This window comes from Mizuhopecten yessoensis, unplaced genomic scaffold (genome assembly GCF_002113885.1).
Source record: "Mizuhopecten yessoensis strain PY_sf001 unplaced genomic scaffold, ASM211388v2 scaffold10841, whole genome shotgun sequence".
In the NCBI taxonomy this organism is placed as follows: Eukaryota; Metazoa; Mollusca; class Bivalvia; order Pectinida; family Pectinidae; genus Mizuhopecten; species Mizuhopecten yessoensis.
The window spans coordinates 298,485-319,225 of record NW_018408748.1 but is presented as its reverse complement, the minus strand read 5'-3'; the positions used below and the strand labels follow the sequence as shown (position 1 = coordinate 319,225).

At 38.3% G+C, this 20,741-nt stretch overlaps 1 protein-coding gene across 1 annotated transcript; it reads right to left on the bottom strand.

The window, feature by feature from the left end:
* Positions 1–2,673: 2,673 nt before the first annotated feature.
* On the bottom strand, positions 2,674–20,050 carry LOC110462887 (nucleolar GTP-binding protein 1-like). Its single transcript, XM_021517124.1, has 17 exons — positions 19,943–20,050; positions 16,986–17,156; positions 16,321–16,424; positions 15,631–15,714; positions 14,828–14,981; positions 13,913–14,005; positions 13,328–13,477; positions 12,663–12,770; positions 12,292–12,381; positions 11,741–11,851; positions 8,995–9,069; positions 8,742–8,793; positions 7,972–8,072; positions 7,033–7,145; positions 6,622–6,769; positions 3,954–4,106; positions 2,674–3,245 (listed from the first exon to the last, which is right to left on the bottom strand). Exons 1-17 carry the CDS (start codon positions 19,988–19,990, stop codon positions 3,093–3,095), a joined length of 1,908 nt encoding a protein of 635 aa, XP_021372799.1. The 5' UTR covers positions 19,991–20,050; the 3' UTR covers positions 2,674–3,092.
* Positions 20,051–20,741: the final 691 nt, after the last annotated feature.

Sequence of the window (20,741 nt, the reverse complement as noted above, 5' to 3'; positions counted from 1 at the left end):
AACAAAGTGACATTACTGTGATTTGCAAGTTGTATGCTGGCCAAGCTTTTATATCAACATAAACTTTCCATTTGTTATACTCTCAAAATTGAATGTGTAATACTACTTGATGTTTTAAACATATAACTTACCCGTGTGACCTTGTAGGTCAAGGTCAATAATTTCAGGAAACGTGTAACTTGTATAAACACATAACTTACCCATGCGACCTTGTAGGTCAAGGTCAATCATTTCAGGAAACTTAACTTCATACCCCAGGTTAACTATCATGACCCTAGTTTTCTAGAATTTAAGAATTTTGAGTAAGATTGTAAAATCTTTTTTCTCCAAAATTGCTTTGTTGCCTTTTGACTCAGTTTTCAAGCTGGCCTTTGTCCTCGAAAACATTGTCATTTATTTGAAATTTCTCTAAATAAACCTATTCTTGTATAGGTGTTGATTCATAGTTTTATCAAAATGATAAAGGTGTATTCACCATGTCTTACATTTCCTGTACAGGTTTTATTGAGTTTTAATGAGGTTTTTTTTAATGCTTTAAGATAAATAAATTATAGAATTTAGTCTGAATATTGTGTCTGATCTTATCATTCGTTGTGTTTCTTTTAATATTTTGTACTCATTTTACTATGTCAAGTGTTTGAATAAAAACAGGAAAAAAACATTTTAAATATAGACGCCTTAAATTAACCAACTAGCGACCCAACACCACTGGAGCTAATGGTGAAATGGCATATGGTTGACCAAAGTGAAAGGTCGTTAGCACGAAATAGACATTATAAAAGGAAAAGAAAGTGACATCATGACATGGTAAGGATACGTTTATGTGAATATGTATGGCAATGAAAGGAAAATTATCTATCTTTCTAATGCAACCAAGCAAACTTTTACACACCAAACAATTATGTAACTATTGTAGCAAAATTGGGGAAATTTCTTTTCTTCAATGCTGTTACAGTGCTTGCCGATTTCTCTCAAAATTAATTAGCTGTTAATATTTACTGCTTCAATCTTGCTAATGAATTTTAGATAGGAAATAGTGCCATCTCTCTCTATCTCATAAAGCACATCGCATGACCATAAGTACTTTGTATGTACGAATGGGTGCAGGCAAAATGGGTGTATGGTTTAATGATGAATGTCAGTCAGGCAAAGGCTGTGTAATAGGTTTATATGTAGGATGTGTAGTGATTAGAGTTAAACGAAATCTATAAGATGATCATCATCGTTCTGTACAATTATCCATCTTTTCCTGTCATAACTTACAGACTTGTATCTCATTATTTGTCATGCGTATGTGTTTGAAAAATCTGAATAAAATTCTAAGTTACAAAAAAAAATATTGTAGCAAAATGTTAAGGTGGAGTATCCCAGTCCTTTGTGGTGGTGTATCCAACAAAAGAGTTCCATTTTTTTGCCACTTTTGCCCGACTTAAAACCATAGAAAAGAGTATTATATGAAAGAAAAATGTTTATCATATTATTTCATTCCAAATCTGAGCTCTACTATTTGATCTTCTGACCTGCAAGGAGCTTAACCCACTGCCCACCGGTCAATGTATTTGTTGATAAGATTTTTTTCCTGCAGTATCACCTCTACACTGGTGGCCTGGTTGTGAGCCAACACTGGTGGCCTGGTTGTGAGCCAACACTGTAGGCCTGGTTGTGAGCTAACACTGGTGGCCTGGTTGTGAGCTAACACTGGTGGCTCACAACACTGGTGGCCTGGTTGTGAGCTAACACTGGTGGCTGACAACACTGGTGGCCTGGTTGTGAGCTAACGCTGTAGGCCTGGTTGTGAGCTAACACTGGTGGGCTGGTTGTGAGCTAACACTGGTGGCTCACCTCACTGGTGGCCTGGTTGTGAGCCAACACTGTTGGCCTGGTTGTGAGCCAACACTGGTGTCCTGGTTGTGAGCCAACACTGGTGGCCTGGTTGGGAGCTAACACTGGTGGCCTGGTTGTGAGCTAACCCTGGTGGCCTGGTTGTGAGCCAACACTGGGGGCCTGGTTGTGAGCCAACACTGGTGGCCTGGTTGTGAGCTAACACTGGTAAAGGACCTATTTGTAATTTATCTTCATCATACTCTCAGAAAAGCCTTACTTGGGATAATTTTTAAATGTTTCAATTTCCTTAAAATGGATAACACTTTAAACTAAGACTTTATCTTTGTATGAATATAAATGATATAACATACTTGAACAGGGGCCTGTTCGTTTATGCGGAACAACCGATTTGACCGTTTATAAATGTAACAATTTCGGGAATAAATCCTGGAGGACCTGCAAATGTTTATGCAGGCCTTGTAAGGCTTTGTCAAGGCTCGCCTGAAAGCAGCCTCATAATACTAGGTCCGACCTTATTTAATAAACGAACAACTGTGGTCCAACCGGTTTGACATTTAAACGAAAACAGACCAGGAAAATAAGTTTTTAATGACTTGGTATATAGCAGAAATGGGAGGGGCACTCTACCACAAGTGGTGTTTAATGTTGTTTCAAAAGCTTTCCAACCTATCAACTATATGTGAGCGTTATTTTTAGTTGACATTGATCTAAACCATTTCATAAAACTAAATATAAACCTCAGAAAAGGTTTCAAAATACATATTGTTTTAAATCTCAGGTGTCTTATCAAAATACTCCACATGGTCTTAAAAAAAAGCCAAAGAGTCATTCACGATAACAAAAACCACTTTATTAAAACATGACATGTTATCGTGGTTGAAATCACGGTCAGTAATGAAAATTGTGGCTTTCTTTATTTTCATTGCTTTGTTGTCGTTCTTCACATGGTAATTCTGTGTCAAACAAGATATTCCAACACGATGTGGACATTCCTTTCCTACCGACACAGTAATCTTATATGTCACTTACATAAGAATGATCAATGCTGCTGACATCATAACAAATAGGACATTAGTGTCCATTATTAAAATGTGTAGTGATGTTTATCAATGTTGTAAATCATTTTATCTTTTCTGTTCCAAAGATAACTTCATAACGGCATGGAGTTTTGCCAGTTCCTCTTTTTTCCAGCGTACACAGATGTTTGTCAACATGTATAATTTTCCCGCTGTTCCAATAATAATTTATTAACGGCGTTGAGTTTTGCCAGTTCCTCGTTTCCCAGAGTACAGATGTTTGGGCATCATGTTAAGGATGACACGATCGCCCTCACCCTTCTTGGCTTCTCTGTTCCTCGGTACCTGTGCTTTTCTTCCAATCTTCTTCACCTTGGAGGCCATCTGGAACAGGTAACCGTGAACAGGCATGAGAGTTGCAAAATAACATTGGTGTTTAAATCCAAATTTCAAGAAACGTATCAAACTTAACAAAGCAAAGCGATAGATTCAGGTCAAGTGTAATCATGAATATTTTTACTTTTATGTAAAATATAATAAACAAGCCTCTTTATGGTACCCCGAAAGTAAAGTGCCTTCCATGTGATTGGGGATATTTGAAAACTGGAAAAACCCTTAGGGTACATAAACGAGACTGTATGATAAAGACGATACAAAATCCATACAATAGATTCAATGAAGTATTTTATTCCCTATTCTGAACCACATAATCTGATAGGAACAGGTAAACTGCCAGACAGTTGACCGAGTTAATAACAAATTTGGTTTGATACTGTTATTTACAGAAATTTATTTCATTTATAATATTTTTCGAATTTTCAAATGAATTCACAAAGAATTTATTAAAATTCCATCGATGGTTATCAATAATAAAGTAGCATCTTCTCAATCGTCATTTCCAGATCTTTTTTAACAAACACTAAAGGCATAGTTCACCAAATTAAAGTCCACACCAAAATAAAACTATTTACAGTATCTTTGTTGTTTTCATTGTTCCAGTGATAAATGATGATGTTGGGGAATTGATACAAAACATCAATCGTCAAACCTAGTCCTTAATGCGCCGCTATCAAAACCCCTCAATATACTAACCACAACATCCCGAACACCGGACCTGTCCCTCGGCATCTTTGAGCGACTCAGGCTCCTAGTCTTGGCAGTATCAACCATTGTGGTGGACTCGCTGCGCTTCCTCTTCACGGCTTGTTTACTGGCACTCCTTGAGCGGGCTCTGGCCAAATGTGCCTAAAACACAAGCACATAGGTCATTAGTCACAAAAGTTATTCATATTTCTATGTTTAAGTTATCTTTAGGATACTATTAAATATGTTTGAATGTAACCTCATTTCAGCCTTCTCGCGCCTGAATGTCCGAGATAACTCAAACCACCCTTGATCTCCACTCAATTTTCCCCTGTCAGGCTTCACACACCAATAGACACTGGGGAACTCTACCCTGTTTTGTATTTCACTCTCATTTCTCTGACCCCACAATCTCATGGGAGATAGGAACGTTACTCCCATTTTCTTCCTTTGACCTCCATTCCCATTTTCCCACATGGATATCTCAACACACTCATACAAGGGAGATAACTCACCCCTTCCTCGACTACCACTCCCATTTCTGTCCATGTCAACCTATAATACCTCATAAAGGTGTCCATGTCAACCTATAATACCTCATAAAGGGGAGATAATATAACTCAACTCTCCTTATAGTCCGGCAGATTGGTGAATAATTGTGGGATCTTTAGTAGAAGCAGTTCCCCAAAATCTTCTGACATAGGGAGGTAATTTCCCATTTCAGATCTCCACTCCCATTTTGTCTTTATAAACATTTAATAGCTCATACAGGGGAGATAAATGAACTCGTTCTTGACATACACCCCCAATCTGTCAATGTCAACCTCTGAATAGCCCATATAGGGGAGATAACTCAACTCTCCTTAGACCTAGAGTATGTTTATGCAGGCCTTGTAAGGCTTTGTCAAGGCTCTCCTGAAAGCAGCATCAGATTACTAGGTCTAAGGAGAGTTGAGTTATATTATCTCCCCTTTATGAGGTATTATAGGTTGACATGGACAGAAATGGGAGTGGTAGTCGAGGAAGGGGTGAGGAGGGGTGAGTAAACTCCCCGTGTGGTGGGAGGAATGGGATTAGAGGGCGAGGGAGGGGGGAGGAAACTCCCCGTGTGGGGGGCGAAACGGGAGTGGAGGGCGAGGGAGGGGTGAGTTCCCTCCCCTTGTGGGGGGGGAAATGGAGGTTGACCTGGAGGGAACTGGGAGTGAAAGGCCCATTTCGTTTAAACAGTCAAACCAGTCAAAACACTGTTGTTCGTTTCTTCAATAAGGTCGGGCCTAGTCATCTGCTGCTGCTTTCAGGAGAGTCTTGACAAAGCCTTACGAGGCCTGCATAAACAAACTCTAGGTCTAAGGAGAGTTGAGTTGAGTTATCTCCCCTATATGGGCTATTCAAAGGTTGACATTGACAGATTGGGGGTGTATGTCAAGAACGAGTTCCTTTATCTCCCCTGTATGAGCTATTAAATGTTTATAAAGACAAAATGGGAGTGTTTATCTGAAATGGGAAATTACCTCCCTATGTCAGAAGATTTTGGGGAACTGCTTCTACTAAAGATCCCACAATTATTCACCAATCTGCCGGACTATAAGGAGAGTTGAGTTGAGTTATCTCCCCTATTTGGGCTATTCAGAGGTTGACATTGACAGAGTGGGGGTGTATGTCAAGAACGAGTTCCTTTATCTCCCCTGTATGAGCTATTAAATGTTTATAAAGACAAAATGGGAGTGGAGATCTGAAATGGGAAATTACCTCCCTATGTCAGAAGATTTTGGGGAACTGCTTCTACTAAAGATCCCACAATTATTCACCAATCTGCCGGACTATAAGGAGAGTTGAGTTATATGGGAGTGGAGGTCAAGGGAGGGGTGAGTACCCGCCCCGTGTGGGGGGAGAAATGGAGGTTGACCTGGAGGGAAATGGGAGCGAAAGGCCAATTTCGTTTAAACAGTCAAACCAGTCAAACCACTGTTGTTCGTTTATTAAATAAGGTTGGACCTAGTAATCTGACGCTGCTTTCAGGAGAGTCTTGACAAAGCCTTACGAGGCCTGCATAAACATACTCTAGGTCTAAGGAGATAACTCAACTCCCCTTAGACCTAGAGTTTGTTTATGCAGGCCTTGTAATGCTTTGTCAAGGCTCTCATGAAAGCAGCATCAGATTTCTAGGTCCGACCTTATTTAATCAACGAACAACAGTGGTTTGACTGGTTTGACTGTTTAAACGAAATGGGCCTTTCACTCCCAGTTCCCTCCAGGTCAACCTCCATTTCTCCCCCCACATGGGAAGGTTACTCCCCCCTCCCTCATCCTCCACTCCCGTTTCCCCCCCCACACGGGGAGGTTGCTCACCCCTCCCTCGTCCTCCACTCCCATTTCCCCCCCCACACGGGGACTTTACTCACCCCTCCTCACCCCTTCCTCGACCTCCACTCCACTTTCTCCCCCCACACGGTGAGTTTACTCACCCCTCCCCCGACCTCCACTCCCGCTTCTCCCCCCACACGAGGAGGTTACTCACCCCACCCTCAACCTCCACTCCCGTTTCGCCCCCCACACGGGGAGGTTCCTCACCCCTCCCTCGCCCTCCACTCCCATTTCTCCACCCACAAGGGGAGGTCACTCGCCCCTCCCTCGACCTCCACTCCCATTTCTCCCCCCACATGGGAAGGTTACTCACCCCTCCCTCGACCTCCACTCCCATTTCTCCCATGTCATTTGCCATGTCCTTTGTGTCAATCTTTGTTGCTTTCTTGGGCAGACGTGGTTTATTTATGCGTCGCTTCTCTCTAGATTCGACGATCATAATCTTCCTCTTTTCTTTAATCCTGATGAAAATAAATGTTTTTACATAATTCTTGATCTTGCAAGTTCAATACTTTTAAACTTTTTGATTTTTAATTGTAGCAAAAACTTAGGGATTAGATTTTTCAAAAACTGCTAATTTTCTTTCAACTTGCACATCTAAATGTTTACAATTAATAAAGGGAAACTGTAAATCTAAGTGGTCTGGCAGTGCAGTTAACTGTATATGAGCAACATCTTTTTCTTTCTACATCTGGCAACACCTTAAAACATTATACAAACTCACTTTTTAGCAGTGCGTCTTATAAATTTCATCTCCTCGTCTTCTTCGCTGCTTTCGTTGTTATAGTAACCAGCTTTATCCCGTAACTCCTCCTCTCTCTCGAGTGCATCAAGTTTCTTAAATATAGGAAATATGAAATATAAGTTAAACTATATTTGAAAGGGTGCAGGAAGAGTGAACTGATTATTTTTTTAGCTAGTTTCCGATCTGTTACAGAAACTTTATTTGTTTTAAAGTTGCTCTCCCAGTCCCTATGCTGCGTAAATCTTACATTATGTGGGGTTGTACATTTGTTTTTTCACCGTCTGTAAAAACATATCTGAACAATTTTAAATCCTTTGCCTTGACTGCCCTCCTGATAGAAGGAGTCAGAATTGTTGAAACTTAACCAGACTGAATCTTTTCAAGGAATAAAACCATTCTATTTTTTTTTAAACTGTAACTGAAATGACATATACAGCAATTTACGTTCACTTTTTTTCTATCAGATTTACAAATCTCACTTTTGCTTAGGGCTGTTTCAGAATGAGCCTGTATGGGATGTACTTTTTCAGAGATCCCATGGCCCATCAAATAACAGATCAGAAATAATAGGCAGATATGGTTTTACACCAACCACCCATAATGTAATTATACAGGTATCTTTCACCTTCCCTACATGATTAATTTAGAAGAGCCCTTACGCCTATATGGTAAAAAATAAATAACACAGGATTGTATCTGCAGACATCTGGATCACATACTTTGTAGCAATGCTCTTGGTATTTGGGGTTATGAAAATTACCTCGAATCTGGAGGCATCTAAAAAAAACCTTCATGTTAACATTATGTTTCTGAACAGGAATATTTTCTTCATAATAAGGAAAAAATCCTTAGGAAAGAATCTCTATTACAAGGACGTAAAACACAAACAAACCAAACCAAGATAGACAGAATACACACCTCCATAATGTCTGGGTCTATGAAGTCGGCCACGTTGTGACCTTGCCATATCTCAGGGATGACATCGTATGTTTCCTCTTTCTTGGCTAAGTCCCATGATTCTGTAAAAAAAATGTACAATGTCTAAACAACTTTTTTCAAACAAGAGTAGACTTTTTTCACACCCCTAAAATCCATAAACAGTATCACCCAGTAGAGGTACAAGATCCTAACTCTCATTTTTCTAAGATCTCAAGGCATCCTAGTTTCACAGTGCGTGTAAGATTCTGACAGTAACTCCTAAAGATTGAGACAGGACAGTACTGCGGAGAAGAGGGTACTAGATTCCAACTGTCACCCTGGTAAAATACTAACCACTTCCTTCCGACTCAGCTAGGGAGAATTTCTCTTTAGCTCATTCGGTAGAGTCTAAGACTAGTAAGCCAGAGGTCCCAGGTTCATCTCGTGGCGGAGGCATTGAAAAACTAATGACCTCTGTTACATTGGTGCCCATGTAGAGACCCGGGAGATTTGACAAAAATGCTCAGCGATACTTGCAATGGAATCGCTATGACCCCTGGAAAACTCGGGACATCACAGTTCTACAGCAGGTGCATCATTCTTACACTTACCCTCATGATCAAGACAGGATAATAAAGCCAAGTAGAGGGTACTAGATTTCTACACCCAGAGACATCACAATATCACAGGGGTACTTTCTAACATTTACTTCTAAGACCAAGATTAGAGACAGGACGTTATCGTTCAGTTAAGAGTACAATACTACTTACTCCTAAGGTCCAAGAAATAATCGTCTCCCTGCTCCAGCTCCAGGTCACGCTCCTTGGGAATAAAAAAAAATTGTATCATAAAAAGATTCTCATTTTTCTCATAACCTCTAAAAGAATCTCAACAAACAGATTAATTTATGATAATTTAAAAACGTCATACTTTTTTCCTTAAATTTTTTGAGACAGCCTCTTATTATATAACTATCATTTTATATTTTCACTGTAGTGTCCAGTTCTAGTAAGAGAAACTTACTGTTTTCTTTTTGATGCCTGTGTCCATTGCCTGTTCTTTCTTTTGAACTCCTGGTGGTATATATGGCGGTCTTTCCTGTAACATTTGATAGCAAACTTTACTGATTACATATATATAGTATTTATAACCATGCTACATACAACTTTACTGATTACATATATATAGTATTTATAACCATGCTACATACAGAATCCAGGGATCTCACTGTCCTTAACGAACAATAATGCTTAATGTTTTATTTTCAAAACAAATTGAAATACACAGTAAGAATATAAAATGGCACCATTAACCTTTGTAGATGATTTCAGAACTTTATCTGCATATTATTCACAATACACCTCCAGGTATTAGCTAGGTGGCATAGGACTAGTAGTTACCGCCTGATAAGGCAGTTCCTGCAAAATCCTCAAAATTGTATATGCTAATTGTATTAATTGTATAACTATACACTGTAAAGTGCTTTAGAGTGGTGTATGTTAGCTAAATAGGGCCCTGTAAAGTGCTTTAGAGTGGCTGATGTTAGCTAGATAGGGCACTGTAAAGAGCTGTAGAGTGGCTTATGTTATCTAGATAGGGCGCTGTAAAGGGCTTTAGAGTGGCTTATGTTATCTCGATAGGGCGCTGTAAAGTGCTTTTTAGTGGCTTATGTTAGCTAGATATGGCACTGTAAAGTGCTTTAGAGGGGTGTATGTTAGCTGGATAGGGCGCTGTAAAGTGCTCTAGAGTGGTGTATGTTAGCTAGATAGGGCACTGTAAAGAGCTGTAGAGTGGCTTATGTTATCTAGATGGGGCGCTGTAAAGTGCTTTAGAGTGGCTGATGTTAGCTAGATAGGGCACTGTAAAGAGCTGTAGAGTGGCTTATGTTATCTAGATGGGGCGCTGTAAAGTGCTTTAGAGTGTCTTATGTTAGCTAGATAGGGCCCTGTAAAGTGCTTTAGAGTGGCTGATGTTAGCTAGATAGGGCACTGTAAAGAGCTGTAGAGTGGCTTATGTTATCTAGATAGGGCTCTGTAAAGTGCTTTAGAGTGGTGTGTGTTAGCTAGATAGGGCGCTATAAAGTGCTTTAGAGTGGCTTAAGTTATCTAGATAGGGCGCTGTAAAGGGCTTTAGAGTGGCTTATGTTAGCGAGATAGGGCGCTGTAAAGTGCTCTAGAGTGGTGTATGTTAGCTAGATAGGGCACTGTAAAGAGCTGTAGAGTGGCTTATGTTATCTAGATAGGCAGTTCCTGCAAAATCCTCAAAGTTGTATATGCTAATTGTATTAAATGTACAACTATACACTGTAAAGTGCTTTAGAGTGGTGTGTGTTAGCTAGATAGGGCGCTATAAAGTGCTTTAGAGTGGCTTGTGTTAGCTAGATAGGGCGCTATAAAGTGCTTTAGAGTGGCTTGTGTTAGCTAGATAGGGCGCTATAAAGTGCTTTAGAGTGGCTTATGGTAGCTAGATAGGGCGCTGTAAAATGCTTTAGAGTGGCTTATGTTGGCTAGATAGGGCGCTGTAAAGGGCTTTAGAGTGGTGTATGTTAGCTAGATAGGGCGCAGTAAAGTGCTTTAGAGTGGCTGATGTTAGCTAGATAGGGCGCTTGAAACTGCTTTATAGTGACTTATGTTAGCTAGATAGGGCGCTATAAAGTGCTTTAGAGTGGCTTAAGATAGATAGAAAGGGCACTGTAAAGTGCTTTAGAGTGGAGTATGTTAGCTAGATAGGGCGCAGTAAAGTGCTTTAGAGTGGCTTAAGATAGATAGAAAGGGCACTGTAAAGTGCTTTAGAGGGGCTTATGTTATCTAGATAGGGCTCTGTAAAGTGCTTTAGAGTGGCGTATGTTAGCTAGATAGGGCGCAGTAAAGTGCTTTAGAGTGGCTGATGTTAGCTAGATAGGGCGCTATAAAGTGCTTTAGAGTGGCTTAAGTTATCTAGATAGGGCGCTGTAAAGTGCTTTCGAGTGGCTTATGTTAGCTAGATATGGCACTGTAAAGTGCTTTAGAGGGGTGTATGTTAGCTGGATAGGGCGCTGTAAAGTGCTCTAGAGTGGTGTATGTTAGCTAAATAGGGCCCTGTAAAGTGCTTTAGAGTGGCTGATGTTAGCTAGATAGGGCACTGTAAAGAGCTGTAGAGTGGCTTATGTTATCTAGATAGAGCGCTGTAAAGTGCTTTAGAGTGGATTATGTTATCTAGATAGGGCGCTGTAAAGGGCTTTAGAGTGGCTTATGTTAGCTCGATAGGGCACTGTAAAGTGCTTTAGGGTGGCTTATGTTAGCTAGATATGGCACTGTAAAGTGCTTTAGAGTGGCTTATGGTAGCTAGATAGGGCGCTGTAAAATGCTTTAGAGTGGCTTATGTTATCTAGATCGGGCGCTGTAAAGTGCTTTAGAGTGGATTATGTTATCTAGATAGGGCGCAGTAAAGTGCTTTAGAGTGGCTGATGTTAGCTAGATAGGGCGCTTGAAACTGCTTTATAGTGACTTATGTTAGCTAGATAGGGCACTGTAAAGTGCTTTGGAGTGGCTTATGGTAGCTAGATAGGGCGCTGTAAAATGCTTTAGAGTGGCTTATGTTGGCTAGATAGGGCGCTGTAAAGTGATTTAGAGTGGCTTATGTTAGCTCGATAGGGCACTGTAAAGTGCTTTGGAGTGGCTTATGGTAGCTAGATAGGGCGCTGTAAGGTGCTTTAGAGTGGTGTATGTTAGCTAGATAGGGCGCTATATCAAACGCTGTATATTATTATTATTATTATTCTGTTAAGTACCTTGTTGTCTCGTTTAGCTGGCATGGCAACGTGTAGTCTGTTCATCACATCTGCCACTTTCTTCAGTTTAATTTTCGTCTGTATTCTGTGAGATAAAAGTCTTTCACATGCCTGTGGGAAAATCAAAACCGTTGATAGATAACTTTTTGAGGAAATACTCATCATGTGATGATTCTGGCATATAAAAGACTCGCAATAAAATATATAATTTAATACAACTTCTAATAATTTCAAGCTCTTTTTCTCTTACTCCTAGTACGAGAAAATTGAGCATGTGTACCAACATTAGCCTGTAACCAGTCCAATACTATCACCCTATTTAGGATTTTGAATGACATACGGTCTCAAATGAAGAAATAACTGTCTTGATCATTATAAAAGTCAAAGTGATTCGACATCTGTCCAGGTTTAACAAAGACAGTTTTTCATAGGTGATCAACTTCTGTGAATGTCACTTCAGAAAAAAGGCATCCAAAAAATAGACAAACAGGCGAATAACTAGAATGTGTCACTCTCACATGAATTTGGTACATCAGAGCAGGGTTACTTACGTCTGTTTTAACTTTCATAACGCCCTCCTCAGACAGGGTACTCATATGTAACACAGGGATTCCCTCCGCTTCAAAATCAGTAAATATTTGCTGGGAATAAAACAAACACATGAATACAAAACCTGCTGTAGATGGAGAGTCAATCTAATCAGTTCACTGCGAGATGTTTTCAAACAGACGTCCTTCTATTTCCAATATAATTGTTTACACATGATGAATGAAAACTTCAATGATAGCAAATATCAGATTACCAATCAAGTTTGAATAAAAGAAAAGGTATTTATTTTATGGTTTACGCAAGAAACTTCTAAAATCTATTCAGTATTGAGTTAACATAACATCAGTATATAAATAGCACATGAAACAGTTACCTTTTTTTCTTCTGGAAGGTCTTCTATTTTTGTAACATCAATTTTGTTTGCTACGATGATTAGAGGTTTGTTTGTAAATAGAGGTTTTATACTGCTGAAGAGGTCACGCTGAAAAGAGGAACAAGATTTGCAAGTCAATAATAACATGGGGTTTTTTTTTAATACAGAGAAGAACCATTCCTATGAGTATAATTTCCATTGGGTCTCAAGAATACTACCGATTAAATCTGTAAGGCAACAGGCTCTAAAGCTAAAATGTGTACTCTCTTAAATATTATATAGATGGATAGAATGCATGATAGTTAACATGACTGATCTAGCCCACGTTCCACGAATATTCTTCAACTTAAGGCAATTCCTTAACAGAGGATAATCCATAGAAAAGTATCATGGAAGTCAGGGAAAATTTCCTTCACTGAATAATTTTCTAAAACTCCAAAACACTTTCCTATATAAAAACTTTGATTAACGAAATTCTGTTAAATTTAAGTCTAAAGTAAACAATGAAATATGAATTTCTTTTAAGATGCTCCTTCAAACTATTTATGTTAAGAAGTGTGTATCAATCATTTTGTAAGATGAATATGAATAATCTGGGCTTTTGACAAGGAATCATGAAGTATACAAAGGTGTTGAGGCCACCAAATCCAAACTTGACCTGTTACCTGTTGCTCTAGTGAGTGACCACACTGTTCCGATACGTCCATGATGTACAGGATGGCTGACCGTAGATGGGCGAGAGCTGTAATGGCCTGCATCTCTATTGTGTTTCGGTCTTCCAACGAGTGGTCAAGAATTCCAGGTGTGTCGACTACCTTTTAAAAAACAAAGGCATTTAAAGGATGAGACAGCTTTATATTCTTCATAGTTCCAGTTTTGTTGTGGAGATCTTACAATACTCCATTGTCTCATTTGAATCGGGCAAATGTTTAGATGTGATCACATCTGGAGCATGATGTTTTGTTACACCAAGAGTACAATTTCTGTTCTCCATTTTTTTAGTGTGGCTACATTTTTTAATTCAAATTTCAGCATTTTTGAAAATCTACCAAACTTTGTGCTTTATTGTCCAATTAAGACCCATCATTCTAGATGCACAATCTCACTTGTCTCTAAGTAATACTGTGGACTAAATATCCTAAGGCAATTCCTAAACAGAGGAATAAATATATATATATATTGCATACACATAACTCTACTACTGTACACACACAAATAATATGAACATGTATTCGCTACATTTTACACACCTGCCAGCGTAGGTACTTATAATCTGTGTGTCCAACAAATAAGGACTTGGTTGTAAATGCATAGGGTTGGACTTCCACATCTGCTCGTGTGATCTGTAACAAGGAAAGTATAACACATTCTGTTCTGTAGGTATACTGGTTTATCAGGTTTGATTGGCTGGATGAGAGTAGAGCACTCATTTATAGATCTGTCTAACATGGAGATAGGCCTAGTGATCTGGTGTTTTTTCTGGTCAGCAGTAGCTACACATTTTCAGGCATATATTAACTTAACAGGTCAGTCAGATCTGGACTTCATACCTGATTTTTTTTACATTTGAAAGAAGAATCAATACACATAAATGAAATATCCATGCAATACATGTGCGAAGGGAGGTAACTCTATGAACCTTGCTGTTAAGTACCATGGAAACTAAAATTAACATTGAATTGAGTTCACTCCTTACCCTCTTTCACTGGTTCTTACACATCTTAACAACTTAAATAGCATCCAGTATAACTTTGAAAGTGTGATGAGATCAAAACACAAAGTTTAAGTGAAATGATGTACACAACCTGAGGGCTATTCCATCACTTATTATACACAAGTGGTTGGGAGCAAATCTATCAATATATTACGGGTAATAAGTGGTTAAATCCCTGCCTTCCATTTCTTATATAAAATACTGATAACATCACATCTGAAAAAACATGTAAATGTTCCCTACTCCTGCTCCAGGTAATTCTGGAATGGCTCTCACCTAAAATTAACCTCTCCTCCAGTTAGTTCTGGAATGGCTCTCACCTAAAATTAACCTATAATGTATTTCTACTGTTCACTTAACCATTTCAACTCCTAAACCAAGCTAATCTTGTGACCAGTAAAATTCTAAGAGATCACTGTTAGCCCTGTTCTGGTACCTAACTGAGTCCTACCTTGTTGATGAAGCTGGATTTGCCGACATTTGGAAAGCCACAGATGAGCAGTGTTCTGGTGTTGGGGTCTATGGAGGGAAGGCGGGAGAGATGCTGTCGGACCTGCTCCAAGTACTCCAGACTCTGTTTCTGACGCTTCATAATCGTACACATTCTGTAAGTGATACATTCTGTAAGTGATACACCAACATAACTGTATACATCCTGTAATATTGCCAGATAATAATAATAATTCAAGGTTCTTATATACTGCTTTATCACAACTTAATTTGTGGGTCGTCTCAAAGCGGTTTGCAAATTATTATCCATGGTTATAGGGCCTTTGCAACCAGCCATTATCTTTCTCAACTCAGCGCTCACAGCTAGCATTCAACAATTCTAGCACTGCCCAACCACATACTCATTTACAGCTGAGTAGACTGGAACAAGCGGAGTAAAGTATCTTGTTCAAGGATACAACACGGTGCCATGACGTGACTCAACCTGCCACCCTTTCGGTCATGCGCCTCGCGTCCTACCACTAGACTACAGTGCCTCAACTGCTGATAATGAAAATCAGGTGGGAAATCTTACTCAATGAATCTCCATAGTTATATTTTGTGAACATTTTTATTCTATCCCCATTAGAAAAGTATCAATAACCTGTTTGTTGCTAAACATTATTAGATGATTCACACTGATATGTATTTGCGACAAAAAGTATACATGCTTTTACAGAAAATTATTTTTTCAGAAATAAAGTGTTTTATCATGTTAACTAATTCTTAACCTTGGCAGTAAGCAGAAAGTGTCAATAAACTCACCTTCCTAAAGCAGCCTTTTTGAGCTGTTTACACCTGTACAAGGAATCGCCATACTTCAGAAGTCGGTAGTAATCTTTGGCCACACTGCAACAAAGATCAAATGTTATATTTCATATAGCAAGACAAAGTTCTGATGAAACAATATTGACAAAAATATTTTAAGCATCTTAATCACATCTTGTACAAAATTTTACAATAGATCTATTATATAACAGTACATCTCATTACAGATATATAGCAATATTTTACAGTAAATTTGATGCATTTAAACTCAAATAGGAAAAGTCAATATTATAATATAACCAGCAAAATCCAGATTTGTTCAGTCATTCACTCTTTCAAACTATCAATCACTTGTTCAATTTTGTAAATTAATTTTTAACGATTTTTTAATTTCTTACACCTTTGAAATTGCATCATCGTGTTTGAATACATGGTTTCCATTACTCATCATTAGTATGACTTGAAATACACCCATACAAATTGTCATTTTAAACATGGTTTAAGACATTTTAAAATAAGTCCAGGATATTGCAAAAGGGTCATTCCCTAGTTACAACATGTCTTTACTGCCTTTTGTATTCAAGTTGCAGGAATATAACATTTAAGTTATGAGAGACTGTTATAATTAATGGCCGACAAGCTATTGATAGTGGATTCTGATTGTGCTAGGTGATGCCGAGATCGTACTTGTCAATAAGGTGTCGAGCAGTGTTGATCTGGCCGAGGGCGAGCTTGTAATGATCCTTGTCATACAGCACATTCATCAGGTCGGCATAGAACGGATGGACATCCTGAGAACACCAGCAACATAATGTCAGTACATAAATTGGCTATGGTACTATTCAGAATCTTATGTGTTTCTGTTTGGGTTTTTTTCACCTTAAATAGGATTCTGGAAAAACTTATTATTGCTTTACATTCATCATAGTATAATTAGGCAAAATAGAAATGGTGGTGTTCTTAGCCATAAGTTTCTAGCTACCAATTCTATAATGTTCTGTGAATTAAATCACTCAGCTGATAAAAATCAAGAAAGTATTCATCTGTTTATCAACCAGTACAACTTTTTGACATTTTTCACAGTTGAACTGTTCCTGTAGAATAGTTTTATGCTCATATTTATAGGGGAAAGATCGTTTTTTTGAAATATGATTTATCAGGTTAGTTATCCTTTTCTTGGATAGGTCTACAAATAGAGTAAAGTGAAACAAGAATCTTGAAAATTAATTGTAAAACACATTCACAATCTCAAATATTGAAATCAAATTAAGTGGGATTGAGTGTGGCCTGTGGGCCTTAATCATCTTTTATATGATGTGACCATCTACCAGTTGTCCGTGTCATATACTTACGTCAAGTTTAGGAAATTCTTGGATAATCTGTGTCAACTTGTCATGAAATGTCTGAGAGGAAAACTTGACCTTTCTCATGTAAAACGTCCGTATCCTGGAGATCTTGTAGTGTTTGTGCACTACTGTTGGGGTCTTACGTTGAGTTTTGGATAGAACAATGTCAACAAAGTCCTGAAAGAGAACAACAAAAGTTTCATATAATATATATATATATATGTCAGACTTTATTACCCCTTTGAGAAAAATCTAGGAATCTGAATGGTTAAAAACTTCGCATACTGATGAGGAAATACTCGCAAAAAGGGCTAACTATGTGCCACATAACACACAAAAGTCGAACAGACGAGCGGCAAACATGCTGAGGACGTATTTAAAAGAAAAGAATCGGGAAGAACAGTCCGAGGAATTTGATAAAACGAAACTAAATGAGGTACTGTGCCTGTTATTTTTCTCTGTTTTTATTATAAAAGACTCAAGGGGGTAATAAATTCGTTACACAGATTTTTGGCAGGGTATACGGGATGGTATGACCCTAAAGGGTTTCGTACATTTCCTGAGGCCGATAGGCCCAAACCACCCCGTATCCCCTGCCAAAAATCTGTGTAACTAATATTATTCTTATATTTCAGAAGTTAAAACGCTTACTGTATTTTAGGAATACAGTAGGTGGTACCACAGACTTAGATAATTCTGCGGTGGTACCGAGGTCAAAATTGCACAACGGATACTGTATGCGAACTGAAATGGAAACTAATAATCTACGAACTCTAAATTTGACAGATGCTCTTACCATTTGGTTGCAACATTGCTACCTGGTCCCTTGCGAATGATCTTGTACATATTTTTATGAGATATGTAAGCAAATATTCTCCTTGGTGGAAATTATCTTGAATTTCCTATGGCACCAGCAGCAAGCATAGATATACAATATCTGTCTTCATTTTCATCTTGAAACCTTCCTCCATCAATATTGACAAATACGGAATTGTGGTCTTGTGCTGTAGTGCGTTGTTATGTACAGTGTTTTGTTTTTTAATTGTCTATAGGATGAAAACAGGTTAAAAGCAGTGAGTGTTAGTTGTATTGAAGGTTTTCAATTTGTATTTGTTCGATTGTGTTATATGTGGTGCATGTCCTGAACTCTGCTAGTGTTTCTGATTGGATGATTGTTTTGGGTAGGAGGTTCCACTGTGTAATGGTGCATGAAAAGAACGAGTGTCTGCATGTGTCTTTGGATGTGTAGATAAGTCTGTAACTAAGGTCGTGTCCTTGACGTGTTCTGGTGTCTGCCGGGATGAGATTGTTAGTGTGTATTGCTACTTGTTGGGTTATTATTTTGTAGAGAAGGGTAATGCTTGTTCTGCATGTGTGTAGTGTTGGCCATTGTAAGTTGTGCATCATATCTGTATGTTAAGGACGTATCCTTATGCTCTTCGTGGTACTTTTTCGAATTGATTTATGTTATTTGTGTAATGAGGGACCCAAACTTAAGAGCAGTTTGCAAGTTTTGGTCTAACAATGGCCTTATATGCATGTTCTTTTATGTGTGGTGAATTTGTTTTTCGGTTGCATTTGATGTCAGTGTTCCCAGTCACTTTTGTAATTGGTTTTTTTTGTACCCCATGCCTCTCAAAATGGGGGTATGGCTGCATATATATTAGGGGTACACCTTATCTAAATCCCCATGGGTATGTAATATCATCACAAAATTGTTAACTAATTGTAGCAATGCCATTTTTACAGGTTTTTATTTATTACATAATATTTCCGGTTTGTCATAGAATAAAAACACCAAGAACTAGTCAGTTACAGAATGAACATTGTGTATTATAGAAACAGAGATCATGTCACTAACCCACACTGGGCACAGACAGCATTATGTAAGAACATGAACTGAAAGTTGTCGTCTTTAGCTGACGACAGAAATCCAAATAGCGTCTGCTGTTTTTTTCTGTCACTCATGATCAATTACGCAGTATAGTGATAATCAGCCCCGAGGATACCAATAGTCTGGCTATGCACTCGGGTATTATCGTAGGACAGTGCACTCATTACCTCCTGTAGTAATTTTTTCGCCACTTGGTGCGCTGCATGCATTGTTTACTACCAGACTTCCGTCATTCGCGGGAAATTCTGACAAATCTGAGAATCACTTTCGCTTTTCTGAATATCATCATGTAAAATACAAACACGCTACAAAAACGACTGAACATTGTACGAAATTATTGTGCGTACACTCGATCACGCTTAGTATAATAAATTTACGCGTGCAAAGGTGTTTACTACGTGTGAATCACGCAGGATTCTGCATGATCATGATCGGGAACACTGGATGTAATGCTGTTAATGCGTTTGTTCCATTTTACGTTGTTTTGAAGTGTGATGCCAAATTATTGGTTTGAAGTTATATATTCTGGTGTGTGGTCATGTAGTGTGTATTGGTGTTTAATTTGTGTGCGTTTTGGTGATATTGTGAGTATGGTGCATTTGTCGGGGTGGAATATCAACATGTCTAAAAGTATGGTGATCTTGATCACAATCAATATTTACACAGGGCTTTGGTAGGTATACGCCCCACGGGAGAGAGAGCTCAGGCTGTCTGGAGTCTGAGGAAACTCGGGCTAGCGCCTAGTTAGATACAGATCAGTGATCAAAACAATAACAAACAAACATGAAGTGCGTGTAGATTAAATATACTCCTGGTAATCGCTGGTAGGTTTGGGGACCTTAAACATGAATTTATACAAATAGTTAGTATATTAAGGAAAGGGCAGGTCAAATTTGGTGGACTGAAATTTATAAGCCATAATTCTAAAATCCATGCGTGAAAGCCGAGAAAGAAACAGTGTCACGGTTTCAACACACTATGTCGTGATTTCTTTGGTCCCTTTCGGATAGCAGCTGTCTGATTTCATTCGCTAAAACCGAGAGTCAAATATCACACTTAAATGACTTACCTTTGCTGGTGGTACAACCGTGATCTTCTTAAAATTATAGTGAGCCATCGTTGACGGATGGTGAAATTGTCAGCTCACATGTGGAAAGGAAGTAGTGGCTTATCAAACGGAGCGACGAAAACTCTCAATAGCGATTGGTTATTATTCCACATTGTTATTGAGTTGTCTCCCTTGAAGTAAAAGGTAGCACACCAGTATTATTTATTTGCATTTCAATCTTTTACCCAATATAACAACTATAAAAGCTGAAAATACAAATATTAATTGCTATAAATGTTCTTGGTAGCCACTTGACCCCCTTGCAATGTTTTGACGTTTAATGTATGTTGTAAAAATCCTTATAGATACTTTTTACATTTTTTACTCAAATATATCATCATCATTCATCATCATCATCATCATCATCATCATCATCAACATCATTGTCATATCACCATTGATTGCAATATCATCTTCATAAGATATATAAATATTTCAAACACATGGCAATACATGCGCGATCAAATAAGCTTGGTCAAATCTCTGGATGGCTGTAACACCTAACGCATGCTTATTAAAAGGTTCTGCAAAGGGCGTTGTTAGTAATCAGTCAAACAGCGGAGAATATTGCAACTTAAAATGATTTTGTTATTTAAATAGACATCAAATGGTGGAGCATCTATTTTGTTTTTTGTTTTTATAGATGCGCAGTCACAGTACTTTTCATGATATTATACCCTGTTGTCAAAAATAATCAAATGAATTATGTTGTCTCAAATATACTGATAAATATGATATTTCTTTATTGTAAGCATATTTT